Source organism: Marmota monax, unplaced genomic scaffold (genome assembly GCF_021218885.2).
Source record: "Marmota monax isolate L192 unplaced genomic scaffold, Marmota_monax_Labrador192_F-V1.1 WCK01_AAM20220418_F8-fsc00007, whole genome shotgun sequence".
Lineage (NCBI taxonomy): Eukaryota > Metazoa > Chordata > Mammalia > Rodentia > Sciuridae > Marmota > Marmota monax.
The window spans coordinates 4,807,210-4,822,454 of NW_026692781.1; the positions used below are offsets into that span (position 1 = coordinate 4,807,210).

At 32.9% G+C, this 15,245-nt stretch overlaps 1 protein-coding gene across 9 annotated transcripts in view; it reads right to left on the minus strand.

Annotated features, from left to right (window-relative positions):
- Window positions 1–15,245, minus strand: part of Fastkd1 (FAST kinase domains 1) — a 38,517-nt gene that overhangs the window by 17,084 nt on the left and 6,188 nt on the right. For 4 of the 9 annotated variants that reach the window (XM_046447476.2, XM_058580164.1, XM_058580162.1 and 1 more), the window contains 5 exons: window positions 11,059–11,184; window positions 8,101–8,499; window positions 5,401–5,511; window positions 3,082–3,213; window positions 114–600 (listed from right to left, as the gene is read on the minus strand). In XM_046447476.2, the coding sequence (XP_046303432.1) occupies window positions 114–600; window positions 3,082–3,213; window positions 5,401–5,511; window positions 8,101–8,499; window positions 11,059–11,184 (1,255 nt within the window). Of the gene's footprint in view, window positions 1–113; window positions 601–3,081; window positions 3,214–5,400; window positions 5,512–8,100; window positions 8,500–11,058; window positions 11,188–12,120; window positions 12,797–15,245 lie in introns of those variants that run through there. The other 5 variants (XM_046447480.2, XM_046447483.2, XM_046447479.2 and 2 more) reach the window with 4 other exon arrangements.

A 15,245-nucleotide genomic window follows, 5' to 3' on the forward strand; every position in this document is an offset into this window, starting at 1 on the left:
AAGGGAGAACAAATTATTGAACCAGAAACCATAGATTAATTTTTAACCTTTAAATTCTAATCCAAGTTCTTAAAGTACTTATGTTATACTAAAGTATAACATTTAAATTTCACCTTTTCAATCTGCTCAATAACCACTGAGGCTATCTTATCAAGTAGCAAAGTACTGAGGTAGTTAGTTCTAGATATAAAAGATGCAATCTTTGAAACGTTCATACAATTCATTCCATCCATCAAACGATGTAAAGCTGCAATTGTTTCTTCAACAAGAGATTCACGAAACCAGTCTTCTTTTAAAGATTTAACTTCTTCCCATAACAGATCTAAATTGTTGCTTTGTTGTAATCTCTGATGACTGTAGTGATCTAATTGTTGAAGTAGTTTCAGTTGTTTCCCAGTAATGCTACTCATATGCATGTGATCATACTGAATCCATCTTAAAACAGATGTGGCAAAATCATTCAAGCCATATAGGTTACACTGTGGTAAAACTGCTTCAATTCGGGATACTGATGCTTCATCTAGGTGAGGAGAAGGAAGCATGGAAATAGCATAGACCAGGATGGAAATCTCACTCGGTATGACACTAACTTTCAAATAACTATAAAAGAAGGGGTAGGGATGAAAAGAACAAAATTAATACATCAGCAACCAGCAAAACCAAAATATATATATATTAAAAGTGAATATATCATTATTATTATAATCAACATATGAGGTAAGCTTAAAATGGGAGCTAATTTAAGAATATTTAGATACTTTAAAAATGACAAGTTGCAAAGGGTCACTGAGAAGAGCCTAAGATTTCCCAAAGCATGCTCCGAGTTTTTTATGCAAAAATAAAACCATAGTCCCTGCCAAACAGAAGGTCAGTGTCAGAGTAATGTTTCTAGTGCTGTTGCTAGAGGAAGAATTTGGGCTCAGTTTCTAATATGACCTGTCAGGAACTGCTTTGACCTTGTATAGGCCTGGCACAAAGTAATCATTCAATATTACTTCCCTTTCATTTCAGTTATATAGGAAGTCCAACCACAAAACACACACACACACACACACACACACCACATACAATATTCTTTCCCAAAATCTCCATGCTGAACAGTCCACCAAGGGGACATCAATTGTTAAACTATAAATAAAAAAATCTGGGAGCTTTTAAAAAATCTTCAGATTTAGAAGTAGAAGAAGGAATAATCCAATCTAAGTTAAAAAAAAACTGAGTTGCTTTTTAAAATATTAATTTAGCACAGATAAACAAACACAAGGAATGCAGGCAACATAGCAAGACTCTGTTTCAAAAAATAATAAATAAACAAATCCAAATACCACAAAAAACAAACAAAAAAACCACTAAAATTCACACAATCCAGATAAAAAATAAATCATACTGCATAATTCTGTTTATATAAAAGTATAAAGGCAAAACTAATCACACACAGCTAGAAATAGAAAGAGCAGTTAACCCTGGAGATAGGTACAAAGCAATAAGATGGGGGATATGTACATTTTTATGTAGATTATACTTCATTAAGTTAAAAAATAACAAACATAGCTGGGCATGGTAGCTCAAACCTATATTCCCAGCAATTTAGGAAACTGAGGCAGGAGGAAAGCAAATTCAAGGACAGTCTCAGCAACTTAGTGAGGTCCTCAGCAATTTAGGGAGGCCCTGTCTCAAAATAAAAAATAAAAAGCTGAGCATGTGGCTCAGTGGTAAAGCATCCCTGGTTCAGTCCTCAGTACCAAAATAAACCTCAACCAGATGTTATTTCAATACAAGAACTCTCAAGTTTTCTGAGCTGTTTCAGGAACTTTTTATATAAGCACTTATGTTAATTGAATTAGACTTCATTCCCTCTAATACCAACTTGAAATTGTCTATACTGAAGTGAAGGGAGGTAATTCTAAATCATGAAGCACTTACAATTTTTTTATAAATTCTCCCCAAATTTTAAATTACTCAATGACTCAAAAATAGTTTTTGAGCAGGGTATGGTGTTATACACCTATAATCAATCCCCAACTATTTGGGAGTTGAAGATAGGAGAACCATTATTTCTAGGCCAGGCTGGGAAACATACTAAGACTCTATCTCAAAAAAAAAAAAAAAAAAGGAAGAAAAACATATTTTTTTGTAGAGTGGGGGGACAGCTCAGTGGAGATCACTTATGTTGCAAGCATGAGACCCTGAGTTTGATGGCTAGAACTAAAACAATAAATAAATGAGAAAAAACTTTTTTTGGGGGGTGGGTACCGGATTGAACTCAGGGCACTCAACCACTGAATCACATCACAGCCCTATTTTGTATTTTATTTAGAGATAGGGTCTCACTGAGTTGGTTAGTGCCTCCCCATTGCTGAAGCTGGCTTTGAACTCTCAATCCTCCTGTTTTGGCCTCACAAGCCGCTAGGGTTACAGGCGTGCTCCACTGTACCCAGCAAGAAAGAAAAGACATTTTTGATAAAATTTTAAACTATAGAGATATATAAGGTACTCTCACTACTCAGATTCTATATGAAACACAGAAAGGGTAAAGAAACAATAACCATGGATGTAATCATTTAAATAAGAAAGCTATTTCTTCAAGAAAAGGGTAAACTCTTATATCTAACATGTTAAATTCTCATCTGAAAAAAGTCAATCCTTATTTCTCAGTTCAAATTCTTTTTAATCATAATAACATATCACTTTATTACAATAAAAATCATTTTCAATATATGTCAATGTTTTGATTACAATATATAATCCCATGCTTTATCTTTTAGAAATCAATATGAGAAATCAAATTAGTAGTGATAAATGGAGGGGAAAAGATTGATTTGGCCTGAACCTCATTCCAGTAATTATTCTCATCTTTAAAATAATTTTTTCCCTTTTATGCTACTAGGGTTTTGATCCTAGGTCCTCAATTATGCTGGGCAAGCATTCTACCATTGAGCTACACCCCCAGATCTTAACATTTTTAATAACAAACTCCTCAATTTCCCCTCCAAAAAGTCTAGTAATTCTGTACATAATTAAGCAATTCAAATATTGCAGATAGATTACAAAACACTGAACAAATTCATATTTTAATCTTACCTAAGCAGCAATTCTCTGAGTTTCACAAAAAGCGCTTTACTTTGAAAATGTAGAAAAATTAATGCCTGAGTTATCTTCAATAACTCTACTGGTTTATAGTCATCCAAATGTTTATGCAAAACTGAAGCAATTCTAAAAAGAATGACAGAACATATAACCATTTTACTCATTGATTTATGAAACACTGTGCAGTTTTCATTCCAGATACTCTGCTCTGTGCTGGAGGAACAGCAGTGAAGGAGACAAGATTTTCTGTTTTTTACAGAACTATCTCAAGATGGCAATAGAAATATGTAAACAATTATAATTAAGAGTCAGGTGTGAGCCATGCCTATAATCCCAGCAGCTGGGGAGGCTGAGGCAGGAAGATCTCAAATTCAAAGCCTGTCTCAACAACTTAGTAAGGTCCTAAGCAACTTAGTGAGACCCTGTCTCTAAATAAAGTATAAAAATGGGCTGGGGATGTGACTCAGTGGTTAAGTACCCCTTGGTTCAATCCAAGTTACCAAAAAAAAAAAAAAAAATCAGGTGGTGTGGTGCACATCTGTAATCTCAGCAACTCAGGAGGCTAAGGCAGAAAGATTAGCAAGTTCAAGGCCAGCCTTGGCAAATTAGTAAGAACCTGTCTCAAAATAAAAAATAAAAAGGACAAGGGGCCGGACGCAGTGGTCACACCTGTAATCCCAGCAGCTCAGGAGTCTGATTCAAGAGGATTCAGAGTTCAAAGCCTGCCTCAGCAAAAGTGAGGCGCTAAGCAACTCAGAGAGGCCCTGTCTCTAAATAAAATATAAAACAGGGCTGGGGATGTGGCTCAGTGGTCAAGTGCCCCTGAGTTTAATCGCTGGTATCAAAAAAAAAAAGACTAGGGATGAGCTTAGTGGTAAAACACCCCTGGGTTCAATCCCCGGTACAAGAAAGCGGGGTGGGAGGATGGAAGGAAGGAAGGAAGGAAGAAAAAGAGGGAAAAAATGTAAATAATTAAAATTAAACAATCAGTGAAGTATGAAATAAATAATATTCAACTATGAATAGTAAAAAGCTAGAAAAGCATAGTTTTACTTCCTAAATAATTTTTTTAAAAAAATTTCACAGAACAGGACTACAAATTCTACATCTGCCTCATAACAAAATCTTTACCAAATTAATAACAATTGACAAAAGTGATTTAATTTTCTTCCTTAAATCTACTGGCCCTCAAACAGAAATGCTTAAAAACAATGGAATCCCCAGCACGACCACCACACACACAAAAAATGGGAGCCATGGGGGTAGGAATAATAGGAGAATGAATCTGATATTATGACCCTATGTGCATATATAATTACATGACTGTGTAACTCTACATCATGTACAACCAGATGAATGAGAAATTATACTCCATCTGTGTATGATGGGCCAAAATGCATTCCACTGTCATGTATAATTAGAACAAAAAAAATATATATATATAATATATATATTATATATATACATATATATATATAAATGGGAAATGCTAAGAGGTAACTAGAAGAAATATCAAAAGAAATGCACATATGATAGATAATGAAAATTAAGCATACATAATTTAAAAATATATTTTTTTCTTCAATTTCAAGTTATCAAAAAAGCCAGAATATACGGGACTGGGATTGTGGCTCAGCGGTAGAGTACCTGCCTAGCATGGGCGGGACCCAGGTTTGATCCTCAGCACCACATAAAAATAAAAGGGCATTGTGTTGTGTCCACCTACACCTAAAAAATAAGTAAATAAATTTTAAAAAGCCAGAATATGGTATTATTTTTTCAAGGTAACACTGTAGTATAGATGGATGTTAACTGTTCTCTTGAATAGTAGGTTCCTTGTTCTGTGCTCTCCACTTGTGTGGATTATGATACTTTGCTCTAGCAGAACAGCAGCAGTAAATGAAATGAAAGATGATATAAAAATTTTTGTTACCTCTATTGTGAAAAAGAAACAAGAACAAAAGCAATGCCTTAAGTGCTGACTCCTTATTTCTTCAAAACAATTATTATAAAAAACAATTATTTTACTCAATTCTTTTACTACTTATGGGGCTGGGGCTGTAGCTCAATGGCACAGCACTTTCCTAGCCATGTGTGAGGCACTGGGTTCAATTCTTAGCACCACATATAAACAAAACAAAATAAAGGCACGCTGTTCCTCTACAACTACAAAAAAAAAAAATAAAAAAAAAAATAAAAATAAAATAAAGGCATTCTGTCCATATACAACTACAAAAAAAAAAAAAATTTGGAAAAAAAAAAAAGGCTACTTCTGAATGACAACTAAACACCAGGACTTTCAGTAAAGATTACTTTTTAATCAAATGTGAATTTCTGCTTTCCATATCTTCCATTGCTTTCACCACTGCTAAGGCTTGCTGGCTGGTGAGCTCCTCTGATATCAATAACATGGTTGATTTAAGTCTAAAAGCAAAGAAAAATATTTTTACAATTAAAAACTGATAATTAACCTAATATTTTTTATTTTCTTTCTTTTTTTTTTCAGAATTGGGGATTAAACCCAGGGGTGATTTACCACTGAGCTACATTTTCAGTCCTTTTTATTTTTCATTTTGAGACAGGGTCTCACTAATTGCTAAGTTGCTTAGAGCCTTGCTAAGTTTCTAAGGCTGGCCTTGAACTTGTGATCCTCCTGCCTCAGCCTCCCCAGCTGCTGGGATTATAGGTATATGCAACCATGCCTGGCTAACTTGTAACTTTTTTAAAATAAAAGGCTGTAAGTCAGGTGCACACCTGTATCCCAGAAGCTAGGGAGGCTGAGGCAGGAGGATCTTGAGTTCAAAGCCAGTCTCAGCATCTTAGTTAGGCCCTAAGCAACTAAGTGAGAGCCTGTCTGTAAATAAAATATTAAATTGATATTTTTAATAATATTCATTAAATCTAGTGAGATTTTATAACATCTTGTCAGATGTTTAAAATTGTGTAAGAACTAACCTGAAAGCCAATTTACCTTCCTATTAACAAAAATCTTATATATTAAGCACTAACTGTAACACTACAATCCAAAAATTAACAAAGATGACCTATTTTTTTGAAATGTTTTTTAGTTGCAGATTAATAATACCTTTCTTTCTTTCTTTCTTTATCTAACCCAGTGCCTCACACGTGCTAGGCAAGTACTCTACCACTGAGCCACAACCCCAGCCCCAAGATGACCTATTTTGAAACTATCCAAAGTGCTGTGGTAATGAAAGAATCAAGATATAAGTGTCTTATATGCATATATGAATATCCCACAATGATATCTATTCCTCTATAATATGTACTAATACAAAAAAGATAAGTCTTTTGGAGTAGTTTAAAAGATAAATTCAAAAGATGAAATCTGAAGAGAGAAGAATAAATTTTCTATTCATAGCTCCATACCATCCTTTCACCAACATTATGGAATGCTTCAAACCCATCTTCTCCCCAAGGCTTTTTTCTCAACCACTTCAATCTATGTTTCTCTCACTTCTATCTACCCACAACATTTCCAGTCTACAACACTAATTTTAGTATTTAGTCATAAACCATGTTGTGATGCTCTAATACTAAATATTTCAATTATTTACTTCTAATCCTAGCAACTTTGTACATAATAAAAAAATTATTTTCCTCCTAATTAAAATATAAATTCCGGGGCTGGGGATGTGGCGCAAGTGGTAGCACGCTCGCCTGGCATGCGTGCGGCCCAGGTTCAATCCTCAGAACCACATACAAACAAAGATGTTGTGTCCACTGAAAACTAAAAAAATAAATATTAAAAATTCTCTCTCTCTCTTTAAAAAAAAAATAAATAACTAAAATATAAATTCCTTGAAGCAGAAACCCAATTAAATCCAACTTTACAACTCTTGTATTTCTTTAGCATGAGTTTTTTTTTTTTTTTCCTTTTAAGTGCTGGGGATGGAATTCAGAGCTTTGCACATGTTGGGCAAATGCTTTACCACTGAGCAATAGTTCTAGCCCTAATATCAGATTTTAATATTTGCTTGGTGACAAAAAGATTACAGTAAACATTTTTTTAAATAATTATGTTTCTATATAGATGCAATCTCTTAAGATGTACCCTTAATGTTTAAAATATATTTTTAGTTGTAGATGGACACAATATTTTTATCTTATTTATTTATTTTATGTGGTACTGAGGATTGAACCAAGTGCTTTACAGGTGCTAGACCAGCAGTCTACCAATGAGCTACAACCACAGCCCCCCTTTAATTTTTTTCATATAATTCAAAAATAAAAATTTTCTATAAAGTTTTCCTTAACAGAATAATGATGCAGATTCCTCTGTTACACAACTCCTAGAAACCCCCTGCTTAACTGAATCCATTAATCATACTTATCCAAAAGGGCTGTTATTCTAAATATTCCATATGCTTATGCCGGAAAGGGGAATCTTATACCCAAGTGTAAACCCAGTCACATGGCCTAGGAAAGAAGAATCTTATGTACTAGTCATATTTAGCTTATGTATTAATTTCATATTTGCTCATCTTTATATCTCAAATATTTCTCTAAATCAATATCCATCAAAAATGGAAAATTTTAAAAGGCAGAGTCAGACCAAATTCACATAGGAAATATGCCAATGTGCATAATATGTGCTTTTGATGATGAATGCAATGACTACAAGAAACCACAAAAGGGTTCGTTGTTAGATCCACTATAGTTCTAAGTATAAATACACTTCATTTGTGCCCATATAAACCCATAAACCCAGTCACCTGGTCTAGGAAGGGAACATAAAATCACTTAGTGTTCTCCCTCAGTTTTTTCTGTGTTGGCCCAGCACCAGCAATTTATTGGCTCCCTTTTAGAACATACCAGTAGATTAAGAGTTGGAGATATAAATAAGGATAAAGAATCAAGAAGCAGATCATAACAGATTATTTCCCCTTCATGGTTTAATTGGATAATTTTTGTGCCAGAGGGCCAAGGAGACCTAAGCTTGAAGACTCCATATATTCCCAAGAAGAAAAGTAAAGCATATGACATTGAACTCACTGTTTCTTTTCTTCAGGTCCTGCCACTGGTCCCAATGCAACAAACAATTTCACAAAGCTTGCAGGGTTATCAAAGAGAGGAATCATCTCAGTTAGCCTCTTTTTAGCCACTATAACAAATTCAAAACTATAAAACTGTAGGAACTGATATCCATCAAATATTTTACTGACGGAATCCAAATCAAGGTAGTTTATGTTATCTAAAAACACTTTATTACACCTCTCTAATAGAGGGTAATATCTATATTTAACATTTTGAAGAAATTGTACTATTCTTTTTGCAATGTCGACCTCAGGAGAACTCATGTTGTCAAAAAGAAGCTCTGTTTTATTCACTAATTGTTCTTGAAAATGTTGTGATATTAAAGAAGATATGTTGACCATCAAGACACACAAGGACCTGAAGAAGGAAAAAGACAAATTTTTACATTACTGAAGAAAACAACCAAAACTAAATCATTAGATGTGGAAAGAAATTGGCAAAAATGTTGTCGCGTACTGTAAAATTTTTCATTTAAATATTAAAGGGAGTTGAATTCAGATCTCCCAGTAATCACTTTTAGAGAAAAAAAACATTCAAATTAATATTTTTTATGGAATATATAAAATACCTTGTTCTGTAGATAACACTAAAACTACTTTGTTGGAAAATATTTTTCTCAGAAATCACTTTGGACCAACAGCTCATGAATGCTATCCTACAAGTCTCATTTTGTATTTGTGTGGTACTAGGGATTAGACCCAGGCCCTTGAGTATGTAAGTAAGTAAGTGCTCTACCACTGAGCTACATCCCTAGTCATTTTTTCTGTTTGTTTGTTTGTTTTGAGACAGGGTCTCAATGAGTTCCCCAGGCTGGCCTTGAACTTGTAATCCTCCTGCTTTAGCCTCCTGAGTAGCTAGGATTACAAGATACTGTGTGACACTACTCTTGACTTCATTTTGTATTTTCAGAAGTTGACTTTTTGCTACTCTTTCCTGTGTATCTATGTAATTTATTAATAAACTCCTGGAAAATATTTCTTACTACTGAATGATTTGAATAATTTCATGTTTTTTAGCGTTTCAGGCTAGATTATTATTAATATACAATCATAAGACAATACTAAAGAGGAAGGAGACTTTCAATATTTCTTCACATAATACTTAAGGAGGGGGGGGCTAAGGATTTTGCTTAGTGGTAGAACACTTGCCTACGTGCACAGGGCCTTGAGTTTGACCCTCACCACTGTAAAATATAAATAAAAAATAAACAAACAAATACATAAGGAACATTAGTCACATGTCTAGGCACTATGGGACACATCAAGATTAATATATGGCATTTCCTTTCAACAGACTATTCTTACATAATATAAAAATCAGAAAAATACAAATACAAGGATATATTATAATGAATAAAGTATGCAAAATGAAAAAGACATTAAAAAAACTATTGGGGATGACAATTAGAAAACAGTCTATAAGAAAGACAAAACTCTAAAACTAAAACCATCTCAATCATTAGGAAAGTGGGGGCTGACTTCTTTTGTTTCCAATTTTCTTTAATCCTTTAAATCGAATCAATTAATATTGAAAAAAGCTCCTGTTATACATACTTTGGCTTCAGTTACAATGTTTAATATTAACAGTAATTAGCATTAATAATTAACCTAACATTGCCATTTAAATAAACCTCCTGAAATATTTTTTTTCAAACATGTAAGAACAAATAGTTAAAAAAAAAATTAGACTCTATTCAGAAGCAGTACAATTCTCTAGAATCAGAAAGCCCAGGTTCAAATCTTGATCCCCCCATTTACTAGCTGAGAGACCTTGGGTCTCTTATTCTCTTACTTATCCTCATAAAGTCTTCATTTCTGATATAGCAAATGAAGGATGCCTGGGGATTAAATGAAATAGATACTTATATTCAAAATTTTTCCCTTCTTTCAGTTCTAGGTCACTGCTTTCATTTCAGATCCTTACTATAGCATTCAAAGCCATCCCTTATCTGTCCTAAATATCTTCCCGGTCTTCAACTAGCTTTGATTCTCCGTCCTCTTTCTAATTCCACTTCTTATTATACTGAAGACCATAACAGATATGACAGTAATATTATCAATGTATATTAACCCTACTCACCCAATAGTCATAAGTTTTTACTGAGATTTCCATTACTGTTATGTTAAATTTTTTTCTTACAATTTCAGCATTTCATAACATCAGAGATAGCCTAACCAGAGCAGATACTTAGAAAGCCAGGCTCAAAATATACCTTCTACTAGCTTAATAAGATAGTTAAATTTCCACTTTTAGTGAATTTAGCACCATCATAGAATATACAGTCAATATACAAAGTCATTTGATGTATTTATATATATTTTAAAAAAAAATTGGAAAGTGAAGTTCAAAAACAATTTCAGTAAAACATGTGATAATGGATCCCATCATTATGTACAACCACAATGCACCAATAAAAAATATAGAAAAAAAGAATAAATAAATAAAATTTTAAAAATTTCATCTCAAAACATAAATTATTTAGGAACAAATTAAACAAAAGATGTAAGACCTCTACACTAAAGAAGATATTTTTCCTAAATAAATAAAAAATCATGTGCTATACAGACATCAGAAGATTTTAATATGACAAATGTTTCTAAACTAATTTACAGATGTAATTCAATCTTTATCAAAATCAAAGCAGACATTTTTATAGAAAGTAACAGGTTAATTCTAACATTTATGAGGTAGGGCTAGGGTTGTGGCTCAGCAGTAGATCCTTCACACATCTCAACTTTACATATCTTATCTCTAACCCCCATGCAACACTGAAAAGTAGATGTTACCATTCTTATTAGATACATGAGGAGAAATTCTAAGAGGTCATGTAAATTAGCCTTATGTCACATAACTAACTGTTTACATCCAAAGCCCAGGATCTTTCTACCACAACAAAAGGCCCATAAATAAATTTACCTTAAGTCCTGTATGTTTTCCAAGTTCCTATTTACAATATCAGCTATTTTTCCCATTAGTGGACTGAAATACAAACGTTGATCTGCTAGGCAAGTGGAAAATGTAGATAGTACTTTAATATCAAACCTACTAAAGGAAATACATAAAGGAGATCATTAGTATTAACTTTTAATTAAAACAATGTAGTCATAAAATAAAAAAGCAACAAAAATACTAATATATTATTAAGTGAATTTTTCTAAAATACTGATTACTTATTATCATAAGAATAACAAATCATACAGCTAAAAGTGTGATATTCTAGAAAGATTTAAAAAGAAAAATCACTCAAAATTATTTAAATAACCTTTTTTTTTTTTTTTTTTTTGAGATGACAATTTTCTTTTCTATTTTTTGGTACTGGGGATTAAACCCAGTGGCACTTAACCACTAAACCACATTTCCAGCCCTTTGTTGTATTCAATTTAGAGACAGGCCCTCATTGAGTTGCTTATGGCCTCACTAAATTGCTGAGTCTGGCTTTGAACTTGAGATCCTCCAGCCTCAGCCTCCCGAGCTGCTGGAATTATAGCATGCACAACTACACCTGGCTGAGTTGACAATTTTAACGCAAGTTTGCCTATTAACAAATAACTACTAATACAACAGTTCTGTTTAAAAACTTCATATTTTGACTATAGGAAAAATGACCCAAATTCTTCATCAAATAAATGGTATGACAAAAGCAAAAAAGAATGTCATAAATTTCTATTTTTGTTTTTATTTTTGCAGTGATGGGGCCTTGTGAATGCATGGCAAATGTTCTACAACTGAAGTACATCCTCAGCCCCTAGATTTAAATATTTTGAATTTACTAAAAGATAACAAAAGAAAATTCACAGCAGCACAATATGCAAGAGTAAAAACTGCAAACAATCTAAACGTTCATGAAGAAAGCACAATGGGTAAATCACACATGCCCATAGAATACTACACAATAGCAATAAATAGATTGCTGAACCATACAACATCATAGATGAATCCTTAAAACATACTGAGCCAATTAAATAAAAGGGTACATACCATAGAATTTCATTTCTATAAAAACAAAACTGATGTTTGATGTTAGAAGTCAAAATCCTTTTGGGGTAGGATGGTGATACTAAAAGAACATAAAGGGAACTTCTGGGGAACTGTTCATGTTTCTTGATCTTTATGTTATTACACAGAAGAGACAGATATATGCACATTAATCATGCTGTATGTTTACCATTTGTGTAATTTTATACAATATTCTCCAATAAAAGCTTTACTTGGAAAAAGAGAAAAACTTAACACAGTGTAAACCTTATTTAGAGAGTCACAAGTGGCCAAAAGATGGATCTTCATAGGCCAATCAAGGAAATTTGAACACAGATCAGGTATTAATACCTGAAAAGGAATATTTTTAAAATATTTTTTAAAATATTTTGGGTATGTATTTTTAGAGTTTATTTTTCTTTTTTGTTAATTTGTTTTTAGTTGTAGATGGACACAATATCTTTATTTTATTTATTTTTATGTGGTGCTAAGGATCGAATCCAGTGTCTCACATGTTCTAAGCAAGTGCTCTACCACTGAGCTACAACCACAGCCCTAGAGTCTATATTTCTAAGAGACATGTATTTATAGATGAAATAACATTACTAGTGAAAACATACTGAAAGCTGAATGCAGTAGCACACACCAATTCCAGCAATTTGAGAGGCTGAGGCAGGAGAACTGGAAGTTTGAGGACAGCCTTAGCAATTTAGCAAGATTCTATCTCAAAATTGAAAAAAAAAAAAAAAACAGAATTTAAGGGCTAGGGATATAGTTCAGTGGTACAGCACCCCTGGGTTCAATCCCCAGCACCCCCAAAACAAAACAAAAGGTATGCTGAAGGGTGGGGAGAGAGCAGGAGGTGATATAGATAAGATAATTTCTGAAGCTAAATAATGGGTACATGAGAGTTCATTATATTAGCCTCCAGTTTTGTAAATGTTTAAGTCATTCAAAAAAACTTTACACCAAAAATTCAAATAACTCAATAAATAGGAAAATGAATTAAACAGACACTTCTCAAAAGAAGAAATGTAAATAGCTATCAAATACATGAAGAAATGTTTAACATCAATAGCCATTTGGGAAATGCAAATCAAAACTACACTGAGATTTTATCTCATACCAGTAAGAATGACAGTCATCAAGAATACAGATAATAATAAGTGCTGGAGAGGATACAGACAAAAGGAATACAATTACACTGTTGGTGGGACTGTAAATTAGTACAACCACTGGTAGAAATCAGTATGGAGGGTCCTCAAAAGACTAGGCATGGAACCACCATTTGACCAAACTATACCATGCCTCAGTATTTATCTTGAATAATTCAAGTCATCTTAATACAGTGATACATACATGTACACCCATGTTTATAGCAACACAATTCTCAATAGGCAAAACTATGCAACCATCCTAGGTATCCATCAGTGGATGAATAGATAAAGAAAATGTGGTATATATACACAATGGAATTTTATTCAGTCATAAATAAAAATGAAATCATATAATTTGCAGGAAAATGGATAGAAATAAAGACCATCATGTTAAGCAAAATAAGTCAAACTCAGAAGGTCAAGAGTCATCTGGTTTCTTTCATATGCAATAGTTAAGAGAAGCAAAAGGGAAAAAAAGGTAAAGGTGGATCACCTAAAAATCAAAGGGAGATCAACAGAGGAAAGGGACTAAAGAATGGGAGCAGGAAGGTGCTGAGGAATGATATTGGCCAAATTATACTGTTATATTGTGTGCATGTACAAATATATAACAGCAAAACCCATCATTATGTACAACTAGAATGCACCAATTTTTTAAGAAGTGAATAAATAAATCATCCATAATAGTTTTTATTTTTTCCACTTCTGGCTTTAAATATGTTAAGTGTCCTTGCCATGATCTATCATACAGTGCTAAACCAGAATAATCTATCCCATTTGAATTATTACATATTGTATTTATAAAATACAAATCCATAGATATTTTAGCCAGATCACTGATTAATAGCTATTATTACAACAAAAAATTAATATGTGAAAAATTCAGAAATTATATTTATTCTATAACTCTATTAGAAGTTCTATAGACATAAATTAGGGTTTTAAATTTTTATAACTTGATATTATAAAAAATATACTTTGCAAAGCACAGTGGCACACGCCTATAGTCTAGTTACTGGAAGGCTGAGGCAATAGACTCATTTACCCAGGAGTCTAAGGTCAACCTAGGCAATGTAGCAAGACCTCATCTCAATATACATACACACACACATATATACACACACACACGATACAAACAGAAACATGATAAAAACAGAAAGAAAGAACCACCATATAAAACAAAGCATTATCTTCTGAGTTATTTTGAAGTGAAAATACATTAAAATGTAAAGTCTGATTTACTGGGAAGTATAATGATACATTTGTAATTTAATTGTTTCATAAATAGTAAAACCAAAAAATCTATTTTACAATTGATTTCAAGCTATATAATTCATATAACACCTACTGCTGTTTTAAAGAGGAATAAAAAGGCTTTGACCTAGCACCAACAATGACCAAATTTAACCCAAAACAAATAATAAGTATACATTTCTTATTGTTTGCAAAAAGAATTAAGATTATTCTGTTTACCTTAGATAAAAGATAGTTATGGTAGAAAGCAAGCAAGAATGGAGAAATGGAATGGGTAAGATGACAACCGGGGTTAAATAATGAAGTTAACTAAAACTACAACTTCATAGATGGATGCAGAATTTCTAAATCAAGAGAACCCTTCTGAACCTCTTTAATCCAGCTTGTATAATAAAGACCTAAAGCATTTGGCAATATAAATAACAACTGTAAAAATTTAAGCTTTGAGAAGCAATATACCAAAAAACAAAAATATGAGAATGCTCACTCCTCTCTGTCAAAAAATAGTCTATTTCTCCTTTATCTTGGTCAAATTTGTACCTTTCTATTTGGTTTAGAGGTAGGGCTGCGCTGTAGTTTTTAAAACCTTCTTGTCTGGGGCTGGGATTGTAGCTCAGCGGTAGAGCACTCGCACATGCGAGGCCCTGGGTTTGATCCTCAGCACCACATTAAAAAAATAAATAAAGGTATTGTGTCCAACTACATCTAAAAAATAAA